Source organism: Callithrix jacchus, chromosome 19 (assembly GCF_049354715.1).
Source record: "Callithrix jacchus isolate 240 chromosome 19, calJac240_pri, whole genome shotgun sequence".
Classification (NCBI taxonomy): domain Eukaryota; kingdom Metazoa; phylum Chordata; class Mammalia; order Primates; family Cebidae; genus Callithrix; species Callithrix jacchus.
The window spans coordinates 42,061,984-42,089,385 of NC_133520.1; the positions used below are offsets into that span (position 1 = coordinate 42,061,984).

General features: G+C 44.6%; 1 protein-coding gene across 6 annotated transcripts; it reads right to left on the minus strand.

The window, feature by feature from the left end:
* Positions 1–17,934: 17,934 nt before the first annotated feature.
* ZBTB18 (zinc finger and BTB domain containing 18) lies at positions 17,935–26,975 on the minus strand. 6 transcript variants are annotated; one of them, XM_078357232.1, is made up of 3 exons: positions 23,994–24,155; positions 20,928–21,615; positions 17,935–20,815 (listed from the first exon to the last, which is right to left on the minus strand). In XM_078357232.1, the coding sequence occupies exons 1-3, from the start codon at positions 24,004–24,006 to the stop codon at positions 20,806–20,808; spliced, it is 711 nt and encodes a 236-aa protein (XP_078213358.1). In that variant the 5' UTR covers positions 24,007–24,155; the 3' UTR covers positions 17,935–20,805. The 6 variants fall into 6 exon arrangements, with proteins under 6 accessions (XP_078213358.1, XP_035136359.1, XP_035136358.1 ...); XM_035280468.3 differs by lacking the exon at positions 23,994–24,155 and adding an exon at positions 26,863–26,975 and having other exon boundaries at positions 17,935–21,615; XM_035280467.3 differs by lacking the exon at positions 23,994–24,155 and adding an exon at positions 26,443–26,757 and having other exon boundaries at positions 17,935–21,615.
* Positions 26,976–27,402: the final 427 nt, after the last annotated feature.

Genomic DNA, 27,402 nt, shown 5'->3' on the forward strand with positions numbered 1-27,402 from the left:
AAATGTCACAAATGAAGACAGAAATGTGTCTGAAAGGTAGGACAGGGGTATCTGCTTTCTCAGGGATGCTCCAGCTTCTGTCCCACCTCCTGAGAACCTGCCTGTGTTTCCTTATGCCCACCTATCCTGGGTGAGACTGGAGAATCGAATTCACGCTCCTCCCGGCTCTGCCTCCCTTTACCTGAGGGGATGTAAAAGCCGGAGAGTGAAGCCATGAAATCAGTGCATCCAGAAGATTCATGAGCTCAGAGAGGGCTGGTTGCCTGGTAGAATCAGTAAACTTCATGAGGTGAGAACCACATTTCCGTTCAGCTCTGTGTTCCCAGTGCGAGACAATGCCTCGCCCACTCAAGTGTTTGTTGAGGGAGTGGATGCCTAGATGCAGGAATAAACCAGTGAACAAACACACTGCAGCCGGCAGCCATCTAAGCAAGCACTTCAGGTCCCTTTCAAGGCTCTGAGACTATACCCGTTTTGCAGCTTGTGGCTTTCACAGCCTGGGCTACTTAGGGGTAACAGGTGAGAAAATATTTGTTGAAGGTTCCAGGACAGTGAAGAGGGCCATTTGTGGGCAGGTCCCAGGAGAAAAAAGGCTGCAGGTGGGGTAGAGCCAGCTGTGCAAGAAGCGGGTGCCACTGAGCGCCGGGGCAGCACTGCAGGAACCGACGTTGGTCAGGCAGGAGGAAGGAGGAGGAACCAGCGCATCTCACCGCCCACGCGGCCACCCTGAGCCCACTACGCCACCTAGGCTGTCATTTAATTCTTTCAAGAGCCCTGTGAAGTCCGTATTATTATCTCCATTTTATGGAGGAGAAAATTGAGGCTCAGAAAAAAAATAAGAAACACAACCAAGGTGAGGAAGCTGGAAAGTGAGTGTTGGGAATTCAACCCAGGTTTTGACAATTTCAAAGCCAATTTCTTTCCATTGGCCAGCACTCTCTCCTAGGGAAAATGAACGTGAGGGTTACGTATCACAGCAATACACATCATCCAGTGATCCCACTGCCTCTCCCCTGCTGCAGCCACCCCAGCCCCAACAGTCCCCAAGTCCTGCTGACTTGTTTTTCTAAGTTTGCCTGGGACCCATCCCTGGCTCGGCTGATGCCTCATTCCTTCCTCCGTCACCTGTCGGCTGGACCATGGCGGCCCTCTCCTGAAGGACCAGCCACCCTGCTTGCATCTCACATTGCACTGCCACAGCCATAGTGTTCTTTCTGGAGTGCAGACTGAAATGCTGTCCTCCTGCTCTGCGATGAGGCCTGGCTGACCAGCCCAACAGCGTCTCCCTCAATTGGATGTCGATCCTCCAAGAGGTATGTCCACGCCTGACAACTGGACCCTCTGAATGTGACCTTATTTGGAAAAAGGGTCTCTGCAAATGCCATTAAGTTAAAGATCTTGCAATGAGAAGATCGTCCTGGATTACCCACCTGGGCCCTAAATCCAAGGACAAGTGTCCTTTAAGGGGCAGAAGAGAGGCCAGGTGCAGTGGCTATCAAGTGTAATCTCAGCACTTTGGGAGGCCGAGCTGAGCAGATCACTTGAGGTCAGGACTTCAAGACAAGCCTGGCCAACATGGTGAACCCTGTCTCTACTAAAACTACAAAAATTAGCCGGATGTAGTGGTGTGCACCTGTAATCCCAGTTACTTGGGAGGCTGAGGCAGGAGAATTGCTTGAATCCGGGAGGCAGAGGCTGCAGTGAGGCGAGATTACACCACTGAACTCCAGCCTGGGTGATAGAGTGAGACTCTGTCTCAAAAAAAAAAAAAAAAGAGTCAGAAAGGCAGAAGAGAAGACATAGAGAGTAGGAGACCACGTGAAGGTAGAAGCAGAGTAATGCAGCCTGGGGCCTCTGTAACTGGAACTTCAAGGACAAGGGAGGACTCTCGCATGGAACCTCTGGAGGGCGCATGGCCCCGCTAAATCCTTAATTTTGGACTTTTTGCTTCCAGAACAATGAGAGAATAAATGTCCATTGTTTGAAGCCACCCAGTTGGTGATGATCTGTTTGGCAGGCCTGGGAAACTGACACACCCTTCTCACAGTGCTCTAGCCAGACCCATTGCACTGAGAAAGATCTGACAGGTTCCCCAGATCTGCCCTGAGGTTCTCCGTCTGGTCCTTCACATATGCTGATCCCTCTGCCCAAAACACTTTTCCATTCCCTTACTTATAGGCTAACTCCTCATCCCCCCCACCCCCACTTCCTCTGAAGAGTCTTCCCTGGCACCTTAGCCAGGCTGGAGTCCACTTAGGGCATGGTCCTACTTGTGGTACACTTCACTTTTAGAACATTCGTGATACTTTATGATGATTTTTGGTTTCACTGTTTCATTGGCTGGTAAGTTCTATGAGGGCAGGAACTGCTGTATTAATATTTTCCCTCTACCTTAGTTCTGTTTCTACCTCTAACAAGCATCCCCCATTGTGTGAGGAAAGCCCATTCCAGCCAGAACACAGGAGTGAACCCATGCAAACAGGGTGCAGAATGCAAACAGAGAATGAAAGGACTTACTGTCATCTTTAGCCACGGTGGCTCGTCATCCCAGAGGCCAGACCACTCCTGGGTTTCCTGGTCTTGTGAGTTAAAGTTTCTTCTTCTTTTTTCCTTTGTTTTTTTGAGATGGAGTCTCGCTGGAGTGCAATGGTACCATCTCGGCTCACCACAACCTCCGCCTCCAGGTTTCAAGCAATTCTCCTGCCTCAGCCTCTTGTGTAGCTGAGACTACAGGCACATGCCACCACGCCCAGCTAATTTTTATATTTTTAGTAGAGACAGGATTTCACCATGTTGGTCAGGCTGGTCTCGAACTCCTGACCTTCTGACCTTCTCGAACTCCTGATCAAGATGATCTTCTTACCTTGTAATCCCAAAGTGCTGGGATTACAGGCATGAGCCACCGTGCCTGGTCATAAAATCTCTTCATTCTTCACACTAATCTGAGTCTGTTTTCAGACACCTGTGACTGACAGGATCCCAGCAGAGACGATGCTTCCGCTGCTTGAAAGGTACCAGCTCGCACATCCCCATGACCGTTCTAAGAGAAAGCTGCTGAATCCCTGTTAGTGAGGAGCTGGGGCTCAAGGGTCCTTGTCATGTGCCCAAGCTCTCGCCATCGTGAAGTGGGCTGGCCAGAATCTGTGCCCTACACACGAGACAGGAAGGCAGGAAGATCAGCAAAGGCCTGAAGAGACGCAGCAGCCCAGTGTCAGGCCCGAAAGCCCTCCAAATACAATCACAAGGATTGGAGCACAAACAGCAACAACGAAACCCGTGGTGCCTAAAACACCCCACTTAGTTTCCTACAAAGTCTGTGACACCCTGAATAAGTGTTTCTCCACACTGACCTTGAGGACCTAATTCTAATCAGGAGCTTCCTTCAATCTAACACGTCTGTATTCTGATTATTTTGCATCTTTAGTGATGGGACTGTGAGTACCTAGCAAGTGATGAGCCACGCATCCCGGCAGCCTGTGCTTGGCGTTTATTTTATTTGTGTATTTATTTTTCTGGAGACAGGGTCTTGCTCTGTTGCCCAGGCTGGAGTGCAGTGGCTCCACCGGCAGCCTGTGCTTGGCGTTTATTTTATTTGTGTATTTATTTTTCTGGAGACAGGGTCTTGCTCTGTTGCCCAGGCTGGAGTGCAGTGGCTCCACCGGCAGCCTGTGCTTGGCGTTTATTTTATTTGTGTATTTATTTTTCTGGAGACAGGGTCTTGCTCTGTTGCTCAGGCTGGAGTGCAGTGGCTCCACCGGCAGCCTGTGCTTGGCGTTTATTTTATTTGTGTATTTATTTTTCTGGAGACAGGGTCTTGCTCTCTTGCCCAGGCTGGAGTGCAGTGGCTCCACCTCAGCTCATGGCAGCTTCAACATCCCAGGCTCAAGGTCCTCCCACCTCAGCCTGCTGAGTAGCTGGGACTACAGGCGTACACCACCACACCCGGGCTCATTTTTGTTTTTTGTAGAGATGAGGTTTCACTATGTTACCCAGGTTGGTCTTGAACTCCTGGGCTCAAGCAATCCTCCCGCCTCAGCCTCCCAAAGTGCTGGGATTACAGGCATGGGCCACAGAGCCTAGCCTGTGTCTGCCATTTAAAACAAACCATGTGGGGCCTGCATGGTGGCATGCACTTGTAATCCCATCTACTAGGGAGGCTGAAGCAGGAGGGTCACTTGAGCCCAGGAGTTCAAGGTTACAGTGAGCTATGATCACACCAGTGCATTCCAGCCTGGGTGACAGAGCAAGAGTCCATGTCTAGAAATACAAAACAAGTTTTTTTTAAAAAATTGTTTTAATAAATAAAAATGAAACAGCGGTTCTCTGCTCTTGGCTTAGGAAATCGAGGTCTCTCGGGGTCTGGAAGGAGGGACCTTCTAAGGGACAGCTTCATTTTCAGACAGTGGCACTGGAAGCTTAGGAGAGGGGAAGTGAGACTGTCGGTAGCTAGTACCCTGGCTGATGCCACCAGGCGCTCAGACTCAGAGGGCCTGGTTCCCATTTACCAACGCTGATGCTCTCACCTCCTTCACACTCGCCTCCCAGATTCCGGTGGTGCTAGGTGGAAAACGCACATTCCACACCTGCTGAATACAGAGCTCTTCAGTGAACAGAGTCTCCTTCCTCTGTCCCGAACAAGGAGAAAGGGGAAATGTCCTCTTTGTTCCTGGGTGCCATTGTCTGATCACCCTCTGTCCCACCCACAGGGCACCTGGATCAATATTTAATAGCTGAGGGGTCGGCTCAGAATTGAGTCCCATGGCTTCTGCAGCATGGACCAAGTACAGATTTCAGAAAAATATATGTGAACGTGCTCTAAGACCAAGCTCATAAGGGGGGAACATTAGATAAGCCAAGTTAAGTGCAAATTAATTAATATTTTACAGTACTTAAAAATGACATAATTTCACTTAAACATTTGGCTATGGGTTAGAAGTGAACTCTGAAAACACAAAAAGGGAGAATATACTATTCTCACTTCCAAAGAAATAATATTTTCTCCTCATTTCCCTTTAGTTTGCGTTGAGAAATGTAGCGAGCCCCCATTGTTTCATCAGCTCAGCACCAGCCGAATTCCGGTGAACTGTCTCCCCTGCTCTCTTGCCCCCGTACATATGTGGTGCCTTCAATATGGCACCATGAGAGACTGCCTTTTGCGACAAGGGCCTCGCTCTTGGCACTGACCATTGGTCAAGAGGTGGGCACCTGATCCAAATGGGCCAATCAGAGCCCTCCCCCAGGATTTGGGAACTGCAACTGACAAAAGAAGTCAGTCTCTCTCTGGGTGTCTGAAAATGAAGGCATGTAAATGCAGAAGCAGTTGGCAGCCCTGTTCCACCATGTGGACTGAGGAATAGAAAATGCCAATCAGCAGAAAGAGAATCAGAGGCAAGGAGAGGAGAGCAAATCCAGACAGCATTTGAGCTTCCAGTTCTAGCTGCTTGCAAGGCCTATCCATATTCCTCTTTTGGATTCCATTGAATCCAAGTAGCCTTATAATAAAATTCTTTTTTGGCTTAAACTCACTTAAGTTGGATTTCTCTTCCTTGCAACCAAAGAGTTTTAACTAATATGAGAACATAGTCCTATTTCAGTCTCGCTTACACGCTAATCTTAAATTCCTCAACCATTTTACTTTGTGACTTCAAAATGGAAAAAAAGTGAAAATATTTGAGTTAGACTCTTATGCAAATTAGACTGCAATCATTCTCTTGGACTGTTTCTTCCCAGAACACTGGTAGCATTTGCTCCATGCTGGAAGGGATTATGTACAAGCTAGATATATAAAAAAACGACAAGGTCGGTGGTGTGGTCGTCCATGGTGGATGGTGGCGTTTTTATGATTGTCACTAGGAATTAGATTTTCTCTTATTTTAAAGTCCATTTGCAATTGCGATATGTTCTCTTTTGATGATCTAGGGAAGTCAAATGATCTCTGATCTTTAGGCCTATCTCCAATGCCCCTGGACACTCCATATCCCTTGAGCCACACCCACAATCCATGGTCTTTAGTGTGCCACTTCCTGTTGAAGCTGCCTGTCTACCAGAATTAGCCTTTTCCTAGGCAAGGCCCTGCTGGGGAAGGTGACAGGGAGCTGTCCAACCAAGGCTCTGTGAAGGAGCTGAACCAACAGAAAGCCGGTCTGCAAGACTCATCGGAATGAATCCTTGGGGGTCATTCTCTCTAATCAACAACAGCAGCAAAAACAAAGGCGATATTGCCTCATCATCTTTCTTAGACGTAGATGTTTAACATTTTTGTTTTTATTTATTTATTTATTTATTTTTGAGACAGAGCCTTGCTCTGTCACCCAGGCTGGAGTGCAGTGATGTGATCTCAGCTCACCGCAACCTCCACCTCCCAGGTTCAAGTTATTCTCCTGCCTTAGCCTCCTGAGTAGCTGGGATTGCAGGTGCGAGCCACCACACCCAGCTAATTTTTGTATTTTTAGTAGAGACAGGGTTTCACCATGTTGACCAGGATGGTCTTGATCGCTTGACCTCGTGATCTGCCTGCCTTGGCCTCTCAAAGTGCTGGGATTACAGGTGTGTGTTTTAACATTTTTTAAAAACCATGGAACTGGCTAGGTTTGGTGGCTTGTGCCCGTAATCCTGGCACAGCAGGAGAACAAGGAAGGCAGATCAATTGAACCCAGGAATTTGAGACCAGCCTGGGCAACATGGCAAAACCCTGTTTCTACAAATTAAAAAAAAAAAAAAAAGCCAGGCAGTACACGCCTGTTGTCCCAGCTACTCAGGATGCTGAGACCGGAGGATCCCTTGGGCCCGGGAGGTCCAGTGTGCAGTAGGCCATGATTGCACCACTGAGCTTCTGCCTAGGTGACAGAGAAAGACCCTATCTCAAAACAAAACAACACAACCCAACAAAGCATGGAACTAGATAAGCTCCTGCCTCATATGTACTCAGGATCTTTTGGGTTTCTCCTATCAATAAATACAAATAACCCAAAAGCCACTGGACTTGACCAAAGGCAAGGAGGCGTGTGGCTAGCCCATGGCCAGCATGCGTGGGCATAACTGTAGTCAGATATCAAAACCCAAAGGCTGGCGGAAACGCTCACAGCCCGGTCCGTGCCCTCCCTTATCAGAGTGAGTGTGCCTTTGATCCCAGTGAGCCTTAGAAGCCCCAGCAGTATATTAGTCATCATTTCTACTCTAATTAGAAACAATTTCTTTGTTCCCAGCCCAAGTTCAATCAGCATTTCAGTTAAACAGGTTAAAAAAAATATTTAAAGTTGGAAAGAACGTCCAAGTCATTGGCCCAAAAGGTTTATTCCAAAGATGAAGAGAAGAAGTCACTTGTTCAAGACTGCACAGCCAGTTAACAGAGGACTTCAGGGCAGAATTCATGTCACTCCTCACTCCTAGTTCCAGGCTCTTAGAGACAAGCACTTTTCAGAACGTGCTCAGGGCCTCACCCCGCCCCTCACTGCTCCTGGGCAGCCCTGCCTGTGTCCAGGCAGTAGTTGTCTAAGAAATTGGGGGCACGGCCGGGCACGGTGGCTCAAGCCTGTAATCCCAGCACTTTGGGAGGCCGAGGCGGGTGGATCACGAGGTCAACAGATCGAGACCATCCTGTTCAACATGGTGAAACCCCGTCTCTACTGAAAATTACAAAAAATTAGCTGGGCATAGTGGCGCGTGCCTGTAATCCCAGCTACTCAGGAGGCTGAGGCAGGAGAATTGCCTGAACCCAGGAGGCGGGGGTTGCAGTGAGCTGAGATCGCGCCATTGCACTCCAGCCTGGGTAACAAGAGCAAAACTCCATCTCAAAAAAAAAAAAAGAAGAAAGAAATCGGGGTCACTGGCTTTTCTGCATTGTCCAGAGAGAAAGTTCCAAGGCGCTGGGGGCCGGTGCAGCAGGTTTTCAAAGGCCTGCAGCAGGAGTTCTGTTCGTAGGGATGCTGTCCAGATGTCCTCATGTCCCCTCTGCACATGAAAGCCTCACACTGCTACCATCCCCTCCAGGCCCCCCTGCCTCCTGCAGCAACGGTGCTGCCCGAGGCTTCCCTCAGCCCTGGGGCACACATTCAAAACACCTAGGAATGCCGCCGAGAACTCCCGCCTGAACGGACAGGCCACCCCTGCAGGGTGCTGAGATGGATGCAGGGACCTGGCCTTTTCCTCCCGTCAGCGAGTTGCCCCCACTGGTCATTTGCTGTGGCAGGGCAGAAGAAAACAGTGAAATCACAGGGCACACAGAAGTCAGAGCGACACATAACCCACACTCGGAGGAGCGTTTCCAACTGCTAAGCAGCTTGAATGGGAAAGCGAGAAAAGCATGGGGTTTTCACATAGCAGGTGGAGTTCCACGCAAACCATCCGGAGCACCTGGCTAATCATCAGCGATGGCACCTCTGTTCCATTTCAAGGAGTGCAGTTTCAGGGGCAGTCTTCCCCCGTGGAGAAGAGGCGGTCAAAACAACATAAATTCGTTTTAAGCTTAGGATGTGAAACAAACTGATGTCACAAGTCCTTGGTGTTCCAGGTGAGGGATAGCGGTGCCACCTTTAGGATCCCTGGCCTGAAGCCAGGACTCACCTGATAGAATGATGGCTCCTCAGTGAATCCCACTTCCCACTTGCATTTCCAGACACAAGTCTGGTTCCTCTAGATCCTCAGACACACACATAAAGAGTTATATCCTTCTCTTTGCCCTGATCTCGCATTGAACAATGCCTGGGATACTTGGGTTTGGGAGCGTCTATCAGGAAGAACGTGTGGAGGATTTCTCGACCCCTATTATTTTACTTTCTGTGTACAAGGCATGTGTCGGTTGCTACCTGAGCAGAGGTGGCAGCTCCATATAGGCTGGCTACGAGAAGAAAACTGTTCTCACTCAGATTCTATAAATTACCCGCATTCTCACTTTAATATCAAGTATGATATATATTAGGGTGCATGCTTTTGGCTGGAATCAATTTGGAAGACTGTCAAAACACGAAATGGGAAAATAAATCCAAAGTAAAATTGATGACACGATTTTACTCCCATTACATTCCACTTAACAAATGCATATGTTTTATAATATCTTTAATAATAATTATTAAACATAGTAAAATACTTCCAAACTTGGCTCATTGCATAATTGTACTTCGAGTGAAAAAAAATTATCTGAAGTCTTGTCAATATGCCACTTCCTCCTCCCCCAGCTTTTAACAGAAGCAGCCTCCAGTGGAATAATCCAAGCTGTGTTCAAGAAGTTGGCAAGTAGGCCCAATTAAATGTGGTTTTACTGTATTCTGGCGTTTGCATATCTAGTTTGCCAAGAAGTAATCTTTCACAAAAAAAAAAAGAAAGAAAAAGAAAAAGAAAAAAAATCCGTACTGGCCCAGACACAGCCTGGATGGCGCAATGCTTCACATAACTTTACCCCATGACTAAGATAATCTTTTTTTCTTAAATAGCTGTGGAAAACGTATCATACATCCATCATATTCCTATATGAATCACAAAGCACCATCCTTTATGGAGCTTCTTACATTTATGCATGACAAACTGAAATTCATCTTACTAGCTCTGTTTATTTTAATTATTAAACTCGAAAGGGGTTAGCTTTTAGCCAGCAGAGCTTGATGTATTTATTCAGGTGTACTCCAGCCGGATTATCTGAATGAGGCTATAAATGATCCTGTTGACTATTAAATACCCACCTGTCAAAGCTGCAGTCTTACACATTCACAACCCTGGCTATCTGAAACCCAGAGAATAAAACGCTTCTCTAGGCTTTGCGAAGAAATCCCGGGCAGTTCTTTGCTGATGTTTCACACACCCCTGATCCCTTATGGAGGAGCTGACTCGCGTAGCCCCTTCCAGCTCACCGAGGCTCTACATGAACCATCAGCTGTATCCAAAGTCCAGATGGAAAGCTGTCAACAAAGAGACTCCTTCCACTCTGCCTACTGCATGATTCATCCCTGGCGTGAAGACAGGCCCGGAGATGGCCCCACCACCTCGACTCCCATAGGTGAGCCAGGAGAGAAGCACAGGTGCCCACTCCCCACGTCAGCAGGGAGGAATCAGGTCAGAGAGTGCTGGAAAACACACAACCTGGCCTTTGTTACACACCATCATGAGCTCATTAAAAACACATGCAGAAATGGTTAAACAAAATTCTCCAAACCTTTTACAAAATTGCCAGTCTATTAGAAGGACTGAGCTCACAGCAAACTCTCCCTTCCAATGTGTGCAATGGAGCAGCTAATGTCCTTTGGACTCTCGTCTATGGCATCAAGCAGAGGGAAGTTTGGGGGGGGTTGTTTGTTTTTGATTCTCGTTGTTGTTTTTCAACTTTTTTTAGAGACCAAACCATGAAATATATCAACCAAAAGAATTATTTCACCAAACATGAATTATTACAGTCATTGCCTTAAAAACTTACAAAAATTACAAAATAAAAAGGGAGATGTGGGTCATTGTAGTGAGCAGAGAAAGAGGGGAAAAAATAGATGACTTGGCTTGAATGCTTTTGAGAAGTGGCATTGCTTCAGAGAGCAAAGTGGACACGCTGAATGGGGGTTCCGAAGCCATCCAATGCTTGGCCCTGTTGCGTGAAAAAGTTGGGTTCTAAGTTTGATCCCTGCAACATCTGCTCTAAGTTTTCTTGTCAGCATCGTTGCACACAGCAGCATTGCTTTCCTTTGCACTGTGGCTGCTCAGTAGGTGCGTCTTGCTCCAGATGGATTTTTTCGCTGCGGTGCGGTATAAGCATAGAGTTGCTCTGCACCACAACGTGGGCTGCACCAGCACATCAAATAGCACAGAGCCGAAGCGAGGCCTGAGGATGAGTTGCTCCGAGCTCTGCCCTGGCATGTGTCACCTTCTCCTGGGGAGTCTGGAGTAAATCATTTAAATCTCTGGGTAAATCATTTTAATACGTGTGCCTCTCTGGGGAGCTGTGCCTGTTTGTTACTATATATATTAATCATACTTTTTAAAATACTTGAGATACAAGAGTAAACATGAACCAAAGCTTTCAGTCTTGATCTCCTCAGCCTTAAGAGGAAAAATATCTGTATCCAACTTAGGCTTTGGACTAGTTAATCAGACAGAGATTTGAAAGGGCTTTGAGAGATTTGGGATTTGAGAAAAGAACCAGAAATACAATGTCAGTTATATGAGCTGTGCATACCTAAACACGCACATGCCTACAAAACCCACCTGAGGACGTGGCACCTTTCTCATTACTATGGTATTTTCATTTTCACATTTCATGTAGAAACTGCTTTCCTGCTTAAAACTGAAATAAATTTGAAACTGTTAGTGCTTGGTAAATTTCAATCATAAAAACCCACATTGGAAAAAGTCCACGTCGGTAGGAAGGCTTTAGAATAAGGAAAAATTTCATCTGAGTGCAAAGAAAAAAATTACTGTAATAGTGAGGTCACCTCAGATTTTGCACAGCATCTTTTCTCTGAGAGCTTGATGCGTTTGCAGATTCATTTTCATGTTACTCTAAAGAAAAAGGTGACACAGGTATTATTATGCTGGTCTAATGGAGAAATGGGGGTTGAGGGTGGTTTTCCTCAGGTGTTACACAGATAGATCTTCCCCAACTTTCTCTTGAGCCTTCTTTCCAGTAGATGATGCAGAGAGGGGGTGAAAAACATTCCAAGAAACCAAGGCCAATGTTCAGAAGAAGTGGGAAAATATTCAATTCTCCCATTTCAGCAGCAAACAAGTTTTGAGGACCCCGGCTGGCTGTTGCCCTCATTCCATGTTTCGTCTTTCCCTCCCACACAGCCAGCAGCAGCCCTGACAGCCCTTGCAGTGACTAGCCTGCGTTGTGGTTGAACAAATAACATGTTTTGGAAACCCAAGGAACCCTTTTGTAGTTGCAAGCAGAGAGGGAGGGCGGGTGGGTCAGGAGGAGCCTGACGGGGTTTTAGCTCTTAGTGAGCCCGAAGGAGATGGGCCAAAAGATGCCTTCTTTTGACACCCTCAGAGAACGTTCTGCTGCATGTATTTTTTAAATAGTTGATAGGGTCAAGTCAGGAAAAGAAATCGTGCCATTCCAGTCTTAGATTCCATTGGTAAACATAGATCGCAGACAATGGTACGTGTAATCATGGTAAATAGATATTTGCATAATGCAAATTGTATCACTTAGGCATAACCAGAATGTTGATTTCAGATTCAGACTTGATCAAAGATGTGCCCAGAGCAAAGAATTCAGCCTTTGTCTGCCTCTAAACACCGCAAAATCTCATTTCTAAAATGATAGGCAGCAAAGGTTTGGGGAAGGTAGGACATATTTGTAAAGAGCACTGAACCCCCTCATGCCTGCTCCTCCACTTTTAGGATGAATGAACCAGAAGTCACTTTTGCCCCTTACAGCTCTAAGTTTTGTGATTTTCTATCTGTCTCTGTGGAACAACATGTGATGCAGCAGTCTGTAAGAGGAGAGAATCAGACATACACCACAGGTCTTCAAATCATGGAAAACAACTGGGCCATTCTGGCTACTGGATTCTTACAATTTGAGCAACAGAATTAGTTAGTTCAAAAGCAACCAGGCCAGAATGCAAATTTTAAAATTCAGGATACAGATGTAAGCTTGGAGTTGTTTTTGGTTATAAGGCTTAAACGTTCTGTTCTGTTAGGAAAGAGAAAGAGGCATATATGTGCTGCTAAATGAACGTAACAATAGGAGGATTGATTGTCGTAGTCTTTGAGGGTGTTACTTGACTGACTTTTAAACAGAAACACTCCAATTACTTAAAATCCTTCCATGCTGGTCAAGCCTACAAACCACCTGTCATATTCTGACTAAAATATTATTTTTACTGCAAGATAAGCACCTTTACAAAGCAAACTGAATAAATGATGACAAACCCTCCCTCCCTCCCCCTTTTGCACAGAAGTGATTCTGGTACTGCTTTGAGAATCCCTCAAGTAGAATAACATATAAATAGAATGTGAGAAATCACCACGTTTTCTAGACTTCACACTTACTATGAAAAGCAAAACTTCATTGTGACCCAACATAGTCCCTAATTTATTTTTTTCTTTTAACCTAAGGATTTCATCCAATTCCATGTCGTTTATTGTCATGAACCCCCGGAAAATGCCTCAGCTCTTTCATCTGTGTGCTCAGCCCTCCCTCCGTGGAAATATGCAGTTTGCTGATACCCAGTGGTAAATAGGGCCCATTTCAAATACAGTGTTCATTTTAAATTTGTTTCGATTTTTTCAGAATGGTAGAAAGTCAGACCCAAAAACAAACTTGGCTTGAAAATTGAGTTGTGCAATGGTGTCAAAATCACTTGATGCATAAAATGTACCCTCCTATAGTAAATACAAGGACATTGAGAAACATAGAGAACCAACTCCAAAGTATGAATTTTAGTTTGCATCCCAACAAAAATCAGAACCTAAAGGAATAGTCCATCTGCCAGACTTCAGTTTCTTTCGGTTTATTCAGTTGCAAAATCTTGGAGATTTTGAAGAGGTCTTAAACAAATTTTATGCTAAGGGCTCGTGGATAATGACTATGCTTTGAGTATAAACCTGTCCCTTTTCTCCCCCGTCACATGCTTCAGCGTGAGACCTTTCTCAAAGACAGGTAGTTATAAAAATAACTTTTATAAATTAGATTTTCTTAAGGTATGGTTCTATACTCAAATCTTTTCTACTTCGTAAAGCTTTTAAGTGACATTCAGAAACCATTATAAATTAGAAAAAAAATGGATTTTTTTTTACACTAAATGCAAATCATTGGCACTAACATCTATGGTAACTATGGCTCACAAACAATGACTACTTTTCTTAAATGTCTTAATTATTGTTCTCTTGTGCTTTTCCAAAAATTGTCCAAATAGACATCCTTAAGAAGCATTGCTATCTAGTAAACAGATAATTGTCATTTCAGTATTAGCAAACAGCTCATTTACATGATATAGTTCCAAATACACGGTCCACAGCAAAGGTATGTGTCTATTCTGAGGCTGTTTGCAAAAACACATTTTAAGAGAGTCAGATGAAAAATCTAAATGCTCTTACTTTAATCAAAGATCATTTCAGAGCATTAGACATACAAACAAGGGTCTTTAATAACCCTCTCATAGGTAAACTGCATGAAATATGACTTTTAAAATGAAATGAATGTCTCCTGTTTTACAGTTTTAAGTAATATGTATTTATAAATCATACATGATAAAGATATATCCTTTCAAGCTGCTACATAGCAGAAGTTAGCTCTGGTTGGCATAGCATCCCTAAATAAGGTTGTGCTGTTCTTTCAAGTTCATACCATTGTATACGCATTCTGTATCGAAACAAGTGTTATCTTTCCTGTAAATGTTTACCAATATTCAAATACATTTTCCACACTCCACTTCATATTAACTACAAATATACCCTTTACAAATGTGAATATTTGGGGCAATATGACTTTTAAAATTCCTATGTAGTCATATTAACCATACATATTGACATTTAATAAAAGCTACTTGATTTAATGATTAACTACAGAGATTATAACAAACTGTAAAAAGTCATTTCCGTGAATGGACTCTCTATGGGTATCACACGGCCTCTCAAAGCCACTCTAAATATCCTCACTGAAACTGTTACTGACTAATGTGCTACATTTTAAAGCCAAATTGGGTTTTCACTCCTTTCCTGCCAAACTAGAGAGAATGCCTCCTATAGCAAATTGCAAGCTTAACTGCAAACCTATTTCCAAAGATTAGAAAAGATGATACCTTATTTGGCCATAAGTGCCCCAAAATGCAAGAAAAATTTTGGTTTCGAAAGATTTTTTTTTTTTTTTTTGTAAACTACCTACAGCTAAAGAAAAGTACCATGATCACATAAACCTAGGAATTCTGATGCATAGTAAATTAGTAAATGTTAGAATCAAATCAGGAGAGTTACCTGGATAATTCATCCTTCTCAAAAAAATGCTGATTTATTTTAAGTACTTGAATATTTTTAGACAAAAACTATCCTATGAACCTGAATTACCTGGATGATTAATTCAACAATTTATTTAGTGTAAGCAGATACATTATATTTAGACTGAAAAAGAAGCCCACTTTTCATGCCATTGTTTCATTATCGATGACCTCATCCTTTCTTATTAGTGTTTTAAATTTGGAGTTTAGCTTCTTTCATGAGAAATTACACGTTAGCTTTTTTCATGAGAAATTACAAAAGTTAATTAGTAAAGATTTTTTAAGGACTTGGTTTGCAAAAATGCTGAAAGTCTATCTTCTAAAGTGTCTCTGAAAATTAGTATTTCTAGAAGCCTCCCGTTTCATCAAGATCTGATGCTTTAGCTATCCTTTCAGAATATTAAGGAAACATAGCAAGGGTGGAGGTCCTAGAAACAAAAAATATTCCTTTTTATGGAAGTAAACCTACTGGAAGTCAGAAGGTAGACGGTTCTACATTTTAGACCGAGGGATCATATGCAAAGATATTTTGCCGTGTTTTCGAAGGCAAAGGTGGAAAAATTTTAACATAAGGGACAAAATCCTGTCAGTGTTAGAAACTTGGACTACAGCCAAAATGAAACTCCTAAAAGCTATTTGCTTTTAAAAGATGAAACTATTGCTTTATTTTTAAAGATGGTATCTTTAGCATTTTAATGTCGAGTCATTTCAGTGAAAAGGACGGAGCTTTTCTTTGCTGCATTTCAAATTCACACTCAGCTCGCTGTCCCTTCTCAGCAAATCCAAGCATTGCCACAAACAATTATAACAAAAATTTAGGTCAGTATCCACAAATTAAAATCTAAAATTATCTGTTTCCTAGTCAGAGCATGTGAAACTTTCCCTCGTTATAGTGGAAATCAAAGAATGCTTTAAGCATTATAGAAATAAAATAAGTCACGCCATGCAGGAAATTTTGAGGTCTTAAGACCATTAAAAAAAAATTCTAATCTGTACAATGGGATTTCTTGAGTCAAGCTTTTAGTAGTCCGTGTATGTTTCATAAGTAACACTTGGAAGTTGGAGATTTTTAAAGTAGTGCCACTTCTTGGTAAAACAACAAAAATGATTTTTTGATGGTAGTTTAAATGATTTACTTGGAAAATGAATATTTTGGCCATTTTAATGTTCGCTGTTCTAAAATGTTAATAGTGTTCCCCTTTTTCCAATCTTTCAATAACCTGTTTGTAGATATTCGTAACAAGTCTGTTAAAGAAAAACTCTATTTGATTCATCTATTAATCTGATGACATAACCAGAAAGGAAATCTGAAACTAGTACCCTTAACATTTTATAACTCTTGGACATGCTCTAGGGTACGCCTAACACACAATGCTAGACCCACATCAATCCAGGGCATAGTGGGTTATCTCAAGGAAAGAGAAGTTTTCAAAGTAAATAAAACTCCACATTTAAAATATACTTATGGATCGGCCAGATGTCAAAGGAGGGGTCAGTTTTAATGGTTTCCGACATGATCACATGACAAATTAATTTCCTTTTTTAAATGTGGCAAATAAATTATTCCTTCATTTCGCTTATCAAATGTGGCAGTTTGTGTAATTAATATTCTGTTCGTTTTGCAAAGAATGTTTTAAGAAGTTATTTCTTCCAAATCATGTCAAAATATTATTTTTATGAGCATGTCAAGATTGTTGAGATAATGTTCCTCACTTAAAATTAGATGTTAGTTCGTAAAACTAAATTGTCAAGTAAATGCTCAACATCTTTAGGAGCTTGAGATATTTTGACCAGTTACTATAGGAACTGAAAATAAAAAGTGCCTCTCCCTCCCTTTTTTATAAGCTTGTAACTACCTAAGACATTATTCTATGGGGGTTGAACGTACATTCCTCTTTCACAAGAAACAATGTTTGGCAGGTTAAAACCAAGGATGAGTTGCATACTTTAAAAATTCTGTTTTAGCATAAAAAAAAAAGAAAAATAAAAAGGGAGGACGTGAAATTAGGATTCCAAATTCTGTTATTATATACTTCATGACAAAATCCCTGTGGATTCCTATCCAAAGCCACCAGGTAGTTCGTAAATGGTACATTTTCAAACTTCCGACCTTATACCCCACTTCTGTAGAGGTTAAAAATGTTGACCTTACTATAGGCCATTGAATATAAACATAGTTTACTTTTGACAGTAACAACATAAAATTTCATAGTCATATCTATATTTAAGGTTCAAAGTTAGAGACAACCTCAGACTTCCAAAACCTCTCCGAGGCCGCGACCTGACTGCTTGCACTTAGGGTTGTGACAATTCCTCCAGTATCATCCACATGTGAGTGTTCTGTCAATTCGCTACCCAGCTCAACCAGCAGTGTTTCACCCTGACGTGTACCCAACTACACAGGCATCGAGACAATCACAAAAAAACAGGGAATAGAGTTCTTTTAATGGTCCATGTACTTAATTACATGTTTACATTAAAACTCGAGAATTAAAACCTGGGAACTTTCGCGCTCTCCCAGCAACAAAAAGGATGTATGTAGCTAATCGTGAACAATGGCATGCCTGCTAATTCAATTCCAGTCATTAGCCAACCAGTCTTCCAGATTAAAACATCCGGTCTCCTTCAATTTTCCACTTAAACCAGAACACAGGAGAATAGATTTGAGCAATCAAGTGAGGATAAAATTGCACATGAAAAGTGACTTACAGTGTATGGATTAGTAGTTGTACAGTGTACTTTAAAAAAGCTGTGCTGCCATGTAGTTTCATGATTCCTAAGTTTCTAGGGAATTACCTCAATCTTCTTGATCTAGATTGTGAAAATGGGTCACATTTTTTAAATGTGCATTTAGTATCTTAAGTGACTAGAATGTTTACACATTTCCCATTTGAGTGATTTAAGGCATTCTAATAATCCATAAACTCTGAACAGAACAGATATTAAAGATGCCATGTATGATACATATTTAGAATTTATATACTATATAATCACAATAAAAAATACACACAAGAAATTCTCAGTTCATATAATTTATTGCAGTTAGCACACAGTTTAAAAATTCACCAACACACCAATAGTACAAAACTAAACAGCATTATAAGTTATTCCCCCCTCAGGAAAATAAAACATACTATGATTGTCAAAGCTAGATGTCAGTCTAAGTTTTAGAACAAAGGAAGAATGTGAAACTAAGAAAAGGAAAAAGCAATCACTCACAATGACCACAAAAAGAAAATCCAAAAGAAAGTCCGTTTTCTCACAGACATTGATTGTCTTCTCTAAATTAATAAAAATTATTTTAACATAAACTGTATTTAAAAAAAACTAGAAACTCTTCAAGTAACTAAAGATAATGCTCCAAGGCCATTTTCACAGCTTTTTTTGTTTGTTTGTTTGCTTTAAATGCCATTACAGCCAAATTAACACACATTTAACCAAATATTTCCAAAACAGTCCAGCAACACACAATGGAGTTTTCCATTCAGTATCTTAAGCACAAAAATAGGCTATGTTTACAGTAGTTAAGGCGATCAAATTTTAAACAAAAGCAATTAAAAAAAAAAAAAAAGGGAAAAACAGCAAACGTTTTCCATGCTACTCCCATAGACCTTATTTGTAAGTGCAAGACAGGAAAACAAACACTGTGCAAAATGCTTTTGCCTTGCGTGCTGGTCATTAAAACCACACGTCAGGCTGCAGCCTCTGCTGCCGCAATACACATAGTCTACTAACCCCCTCCCCATGTCAATCAAGGCAGTCCAGTCCTTTCAGCCTGGGGCTTTTTTCAGTCCATGGAATCTTTTCATGAGTTGGGGGTGGAGGGTGGGGGGGTGGTGGGGAGTAAGGGTGGGAGGGTAAGGAAGAAGGGGAGAAAAAGAAAAGGGGAGCAAACAACAAAAAAGAGAGAGAATGACCTATTGTCAATTTGTGCAGTAGTTATTCTAAAAATGCTCAACTGGGTAAATGTGTACACCTAAACTCTGAGCTGGCATGAGTTTTGTGCAATTAGAAGTTTGTTATAAATGCACACTGCACATGCAAATCTTTAAGCCGTTTGTAAACATTTATATTTTCCTTGTTATGTAGCAAAGTTATCAATTTGCAGCTTAAGTTTTTATTCAGCTTAACAGTTTCAACTTAAAGACAGTGGGAAAGTCAATTTAAATTATATAAAATAAAAATAAAAACAGTGCATTTACGTTCTTCATAACACCAGATTTTTTCCAAATGGTGTTATTTTTCTAAGGAAATTAAATAATTTTAAACTCACTCGTTAAAGTTATACAATGCAAACAAAGACAAAAAATATATTGAAACTCATGCATTTCTGTAGCGTTAATATTTACTTTTCAAGACTCAACTAAGAGCATCAACACAACCTGTCAAGTTCTTTGACACCCCCCCAGCCCATGTAATCAGTTACAGTATACAATAACAGTAATTCACATTTTTAAACACACAGTTCAACACTGCTGAAGCTGCAATATCCTTTTTCATCCCAAGCAAACCTTCACAAGACAGTGTCCCAGTGATCCCAGTGTACTTTCAGCATTTTGCTCACTGGGAACCGTCAGAAAACCAGAAGTTGCCACAGAAAGTTTTAAGTCAACTGCTTGTTTAAAAATAGATAATCCAGCATTTCAGAAATTTTCCATTTGGGTCTAAAAGCATTCAGGTTTCCAACAGCCAGAAAAGATTCATGCAATTTGAGACATATAAAGAGGCTAATAAAACTGGAGGGAATTTCTACTTAAAGAAAAATAATTATTATGGGGGGAAAAAAGAGCTCCAAAGACAATGCAGTGTTGACAAAATTAAGCCATATGAAAGCATTTTGTGATAGGACGATTTGTTTAAAAGGGTCTTACTGGCTTACTTCCCCTACCCCCTCAAAGGAAAAACACCTCTCTATTCTGACTTGCTCTAAAGTTTCTTTTATCAGAATGCTAAATTAGTGAGATTCTCATGCTATTCTAAAGTGCAAAAACAAGTTAATATCCCAACTTTTTAGTTCCAGGAAACAAGACTGCTTTTAGACCGTACCACAACTATATAGAGATCTATTTATATATATGTATATATATATATATATTATTTATATATATATAAAATTATTTCCAAAGTTCTTGAGAGCTATCTTCTAAGGTCCAGTCTCTGACAGTAGGCAAGCTCAGTGCTTCGCTTTTGACCGACAAGGAGTTTACCAACTCACAGTGGAACTTGCGAATGTGTCTGTACAGGTCTCCGGACTGCGTGAACCTGCGCTCACACCACTTGCAGGCGTGCGGCTTCTCGCGGGTGTGCACCACGGCGTGGCGGCTCAAGTTGTGCGAGTACTGGAAGCTCTTGCCGCACTGGGTGCACGTGTAGGGCTTCTCCCCCGAGTGAGTCCTCTCGTGGCGCTTGAGGGTGTACATGCAAGAGAAAGTCTTCCCACACAGCGAGCACGTGGGCACGTTGACATCGGCCGCCGGCTTGCTGCGGATGCCGTCCTGCTCGCGGAAGTGCGTGCTCAGGTGGATCTGCAGGATGTGGGGACTGGGGAAGACCTTGTTGCACAGGGGGCACATGAAAATCTGGCCCGCAGGGCTCAGGATGTTGGAGACGTAGGGGAGCAGGCTGCTCTCCATGCCCCCCTCCACCTGGACGCGCTCGCTCTCCGGGGTCATCATCTCATCATCACTGGCTTTGTCCTCCCGGTCCAGCTCCCTCAAGACTGAGTCCTCCCTCAGAGGAGCCAGATGGGCCGGCTCATACTGTACCCTGTTATTAGTGCTCACACTTTCTTTCACAGTGCTATGTTCCATGTCATAGTCATTAGTGCCAACATCACTCTCATCACAGGAAGCCTCTTTCTCCACCTTCACCTGCACCAGGTTGCTTCTCAGCACGTCCTGTGAAGAGAAATAAGAGCTGTTCAGATTTTCAACTCCTGAAAGGCTGGACTTGACAGACAGGTCCAGCACACAGTCAACATCTGCCGAATCCCTCACGGAGGTGACAGACCTCTGGGACAAAGACTCTGTTGAGCTGCAGGGGCTGGCTACTGTTTTTCCAGCTGCTGTGGCGTGTGGCTCTGCCTCTCCGGCAGCCTGGGGGATGCCTGCTGAGTCTGAGGGCAATCGCATCCACATGCTCCCAGGCTCGGCCGCCAAGTCCCTTTTGCTGGGCAGAATGTTCAATTTTTCATCTTCTCCTTCATCTTCATCGCTGGGCAAATCGCCTGCCATGTGGCTGCTGCCATCAGAGAGACTCTCGACTTTGTCCGAACAACTTGAAGCATCTTCTTCCTTTTTGGTGCTGTCTGCCTCCGTGGTGGCTTTCTCTTTCAGCTTCTTTTTGCAGACTTTGACAATGTCATACATGTGGAGATAACTGGCAGCTGCTAGCACGTCTTCAATGGGCAAGTCTTTGAACTGGAGTTTCCCTTCATACATGAATTCAAGCAGGAGAGCGAAAGCGGGGGCTGTAACAATGTCGCTGTTCAGATGAACAATGTCTCTTTTGTCCAGCTGGTCCTTGTAAAAGAGGTGGAAATACATGCTGCATGAAGCCAGTACAGCTCGGTGCGCTCGGAACTGGGCATCTCCCACCAGAACAGTGCAGTCACAAAGAAAACCCTGGTGTCTCTGCTCGCTCAGACACTGCAGCAAATGTCTACTGTGGTCTGGAAACTCCATACTGTCTTCATAACCTGGGAAGAGAGGAATTTCTCATTAGAGCCTGTCAGGAACCACTTTTCAGTGCTCTAGTCCCCATATAAAAAAATTAATTCTGCTTTGGCCGCCGTGGTACATGTCCCTGAATTTTAATCAGGCTTATGACCCAAGCACCACCAAATCACACGCACAAGACCTCAAAGCGAGAAGGAAAATGGACACTTTCTGAACTTCCTCACCCCCGCCAAACAGTTTCTGACACATCTCCATCTTGTTGAACTTTCAGTGAAGTTTCAAAAGCCTTCCTTTAACTACAGCATCTAAGAATGAGAATTTAGATCTTTCAGAAGAAATCTATGAACTCTACTTATCAAATTATGTCCTACAAACCCTACAAAATAGCTTTAATTTCAAAGGAAAGAACTCATATAACAAACAAAGAAATGTCCCAGACATATCCTGGAAGACACAAGAAAACTTGTCCAACCATCCCTATTCTTTTATTACTTTTGCTACTTGACTGTACTTAGAAAGCACAGTTTAAATACACACACACACAAACACACACACACACACACACACACACAATTTGGCTGAATCAAGAAAAAAAAGAAATTGCATAATTAGTCCAGAAATTAGCAAATAACTTACTTTTAAAGTCAGTGTTACAACAAAAGCCCTGTGTATAAAAACAGATGTTAATGCCTTCAGATTTGCAGGTACAGCACACATGTACGAGATCAGAAGGAACTGCACCAACAGATGGAAAAGATCATCTTTACTATGAACAAATCCAAAGATTTTGAAAAACGAACTGAGAAAAAAAGTTGTATTTCTTTGTAGAAACTGTACTTTTAGAATATTAGGAACCAGAAGGGCTTCATTTAACTCAGAAAATTCTCATCTAAACTTTGATCCGTTGCAAGGCAAAATGAGTTTCATATTAAAATTAATTCAAACTTTTAAAAATAAAGGTATACAATGCTTAAATAAAACTCAAAAGCTTTACAGGTTCAACTTTTTTTTTTTTTAAACCTTTTTAGAAAAAGAGAAACTAGATTTTTCCCCTGGTTCTGCCTTACCTCAGCCAACAGAAAATACTTTGTTTCAATATAATTTGATATATTGGTGTTTTCCCACTAGCTTCTATTCTTGCAAATACTCATCACTGCCCTCCTTTTCTGACGAGGAAAAGTGAAATGGAGGGAACGGAAAGGCAAAGATGTACAAAGGGTCAGAATTCATCAGCAGTGGGTAAACTCCTACAAATAAAGAGGACCCGACTTCCCCTTCCCTGTGACCAGAAGCAAGGCTCCGCACCGTCCATCTCAGCAAGTGCATTTTGGGAATAGATACACTTAATTGAATATTCAGAAATTACTTCCCTTCTTCCTCCTCTTCTACACTTTGCGCAAGATAGACTGAAAGTTTATCCTAACCCCAAACACATTCTGCAAGATACCACTGCTAGAATAAACTAAGATTTACAATACAATCACTTTAAGTGCCCCACAGCTAACATCAATCCTAATCCTTGAGAGGGCTAAAAATAAAGATTGGAGGGCAGCTCACAAGGTAGCCGTGATCAAATTAGGAGGCTGAGAGGACAGAGAGGGACGAAGAAGGAAGCTTATAAACATCTGATCCAGCTGACTGTGGCCATATGGCAGCTGCTGCCCAGATAAAGAGATTAAGAATAGAGGAGTGCGATTACAGCTGTCTGGCCAATTCAGGCAGCTCAAATCTACAAGTTCTAAATTAGTCGCTAACACAAAAACTCCTGCAAATAATTATTGTTATGCTGAAATAAAAGATCTCTTAAATATATATTTGACAAGAGATATGAGGAAACCAGTCAAACTACTCTCCTAGGGACAAAAGTCTTTTTTTTTCTTCTTCTTCTTCTTCTTAAAAAACCTTCAGTTTCAAAAGCACTACAGCTGTATGTTTCAGTAGTGCTGCTGAATGTTTTGAAGAATAAAGTTTCACAGTGGAATTAATTACACAACAATCTAGCTTCTTAACTAGAATAATCTTCTCATATAAGTTTGAATGCTGGATTCCAGACAGTTTACTATTTCCCCACCACCACCCCAATCAAATCTAAATAGCAGTGAACAAAAAAGCATTTTAATCCAACGTGATTTCTAAAAGCAATATTTCAAAGCCGTTCTTAGCATTTCCAAACTTGAAATATTTCTGTGTATTAAAGTTATTTATTTGCTCAAGTAAAAGGGATAAAAAATTAAAACTCAACAAACTCAAGACTCTCAACTCCAGTAAGATGTTCATTTAATACTCAATTTCATATATTATTCCTAAACTGGGTTAGAAAAGTAATGTGATTTTTTAAATTAAATAAACAAAACACCAAAACAGAAATATGCTCCATCTAATCTCTTGCTACTCCTACCTTTAGGACACATAAACCTGATTAAGTCCTTTCCTCTGAGTCCTGCTGGCTCCAGGTCTGTTACATCGGTGGAAAAAAAGCAGACTAAGAGAGACAGATGCAAAGTGGAGATGATGTTAGAGAGGAATGAGATACCTTCTCCACCACAGATCCGCACACACTAACTCCCTGTCTGTGTGTTAGAATAAAAGGCTGAGGGATGGCAGGCTGTCAGCTGCTCTGACATCATGTTCAGATGGAAATGCTACCTCCAGCTGTGCTCCTTTTAATGCCATATGCTACTCCTCTACACTCCTGCCACCAGCTTTTTCTTAGGAGAACTTTTCTCTTCTGTTAGTATAAACAAAATACTTCAAAGTCTTCCTTTTTTTCCAAACTTTCTAACAGAAGAAATTGAAAAACTCAGCATATGGAGTTCTACTGTATTTATGGAATAGCAACACTTCTGTCTTAAGTTGGTGGACTGGCTTACATACTGACAGCACACTCAAGCCACGGTGCTATTCAGGAAATCCAGATTCACTTTTATTTAACTCCAACGTTTAGTTTCTTAGGGATATTTTTAAACCAACCCATTTGACATCTCCAGTCCCATTTCAACATTACTGCGGCACTTCTTTTTTCTGCTGAGATAATGGTATCCATGTCTCAAATGTTGGCGGACCTGTTCAGAACTATCACTTCATACTGGTTCACCGTATTACTCCCTCTTATTTAACTACTTATCTACAACTACCTTCTCGGTAAAATTTCTTACACTGCCACAGTTAATGCAAATTTCAATTCTCAGTACCCAGGGGCTCAAACTGCACTTTCCAAAATCCTGGAAAGTACTTCAGTTCAATGAGACCAATTAATAAACTGATACAACCTGCTACAGTCACTTAAAATGAATGCTGCAGCTGCATATCTTATCTTTCTGCTCAGAAAAAGCAGAACCTTGCCTTCCCCTTGATCTGTGTCCCTTAACAATCTTTTTTCTTTGCGGGGGGGGGGGGTCCTTGTGTCATATTTACTATCACAAGAAAATCTTTGTGTGGGGAGAAGCCGGGTCTAGTAAGTTTGAGAACTTTTTGGCCAAAGTTTGTGGGTCTTTTCTAACGGCTGATGAACCTGTAACGCGACCCGGGCTGGGCTGACCAGGGGCCGGGCAGGGTGCTGTGACATCTCTGAATGTCAAATACATTTCCTCAGACTGCTGGGAGGGCGAGAGGTAGAAAAGGAACTGGGGCCTGAGGCGCAAGCGTCCCAGCCCTGGTGATACCCACTTCGTTCCCATTAGGAAGCCGTGGCAGAGAGTTAAAGAGTAACAAAACCCGACGACTCCGTCCTGTCCTTCTCGCTTGCCCAAAGTCACAAACCTAACTTTCTCCAACTTCGCGGTGAGTGACATAATTCTGAACGCTTAGTCCAGGAGTCATCTTTGGGAGATCCATGTATTCCCAGCCACACCACCTCTTCTCCACAAATGCCCTCGCCCCATTCCAATATATCTGACATTAATCACCCCATTTACCCAGTGGGGTGGGGGGGGTGAGTGACAGTTTAATGAGTCCCAAGCACCGCAACGAGCCAGCGACTCCCACTCCACAAATCGACCCCTTCCCGTCTCGCTACCGCGGATCCACAGAGGTTCTGTGAGGTTGGGGTTGTTTTTCAAAGAGGTGGGGGCGGGGGTGCCGAGCGGGGCAGCAATGCAAATCTTTACGTAGTTCGCCGTGCATTAAACACTCGGGAAAGAGGAAGGTTAAAAACCACAGGGAAGGAGGCGGAGGGCGCAGAGCCGGTGCAGCAGGAAAACACCTTCAGCAACAGCGGAGAACACAGACCCGGGTCACGGCAACAACAAAAGAAAAGTCGTAAGAAGCAGCCGGCGGGAGGAGGGTGGCTGCCAGCGCTCCCCCGACGCCGCGGCGCGCGACCCCCGGGGCCTCCGGGCCACGGCACCCCCCCGGGAGCGCCCCTCCCCCGCGCCCCCTCCCCTGGGCGCCACTGCAGCTGCACCGGTCCCCGGAGCCGCGGCCGTCCCGGGCGCCACTGCAGCTGCGGCGGCTCCCGAGCCCCCTCCCCCAGCCCGCCGCCCTCCGCACCCGGGAGGCGCCACCGCAGCTGCACCGGCCGGGAGCCCGCCCCACGCCGCAGCTGCACCGGCCCGCGGGGGCGCGGCGCGGAGCCGGGAGCCCGCACCCCGCCCGACCCCGCAGCTGCAGCGGCCCCGTCCCTGCGCCCGGGCCTCCCGCAGCTGCGCCGCCCCCCGCCGCCCCAAAGCTCCCAACCACACAAACTAACTCCACTCGCGGGGGCGCCCCCGGCCCGGCCCGGCCCGCCCTCCCCTCCGCCCGCGCCGCCCCGCCAGCCAGAGCCGCACAGCTGGCGCCCCCCGCCCGCCGGGGTGCCGGGGCGCAGAGGGGGCGCCGGGGCAGGGGCAGGGGCCGGCGCCGGGACTCACACGGAGCGGCCCTAAGTCACCGCGTCCCCGCCGCCGCCGCCGCCGCGTCCTCCGCCTCCTCCTCCTCCTCCTCCTCCCGGCCGCCGCCGCCGCCGCCGCCGCCGCCGGACTTGGTGGGCTTCCTCCAGCTCTGGCCCCCCTCCCTCCCGGCCCCCCCACCCCCCAATCCCGGCTCCGTCGCCCGCTCCCCCCCGCCCCTCCCTCCCGCCCACCCCCGCTGGCAGCCGGAGGAGCGCGGCGGAGCGAAGAGGGCCCCACTCTCAACGGCTCCCCATGGCAGCAGCCCAGCGGCGGCCGCAGCCTGCCAGACACAGCGAGGGAGCGAGCGAGGGAGCGAGCGCGGAGCCGCCGGGCGGGTGGGGGGGGCGGCGCGGGGGGGCGGCGCGGGGGAGGGGGAGGGGAGGGGGCGGGAGGACGCACCACGCACGCACGCGGCGGCGCCGGCCAGATGTTCCCCCCCTCGGTCCGCCCCTCTCCTTCCCAGGCCTCCCTCCCTCCGGGCGTTGGACTTCTGCGATTGACCGAAAGCGGCTGGACCGTCGCTCCCCGCCCGCCCCCAGGCCTCAGACTCCTCCAATGGAAGGGCGGCTCTCCGGGAAGGCGGAGGGGGTGGCGGGCAGTCGTCGGACTGACACGGGGGCCCAGCCAATGGGGGCGGCGAGCCGGAGCTGCCCTCCCGCGCGTGCCAATCGCAGGCGGCAACTGTTGTGGTGGGCGGGGCTCGGGTGGGCGGGGTCCCGGAGCGGCGCGGCGCGGGGCGGAGTCCTCGGGCGCAGCGGCGGTGGCAGCGGCGGCGCCCCTCTGGGTGACTTGGCCGTGAGAAAGTGAAAGGAGCCCGCAGGCGGCGGCGACAGCTGCGCTGGGAGGGGCTTGTTTCCAGGCTCGGAGGCCCGGCGCACTCTGGGGGCGCCGAGCGAGCTTTTGGCGTGCACCGTGACAACCACAAATACACTTTTAAAT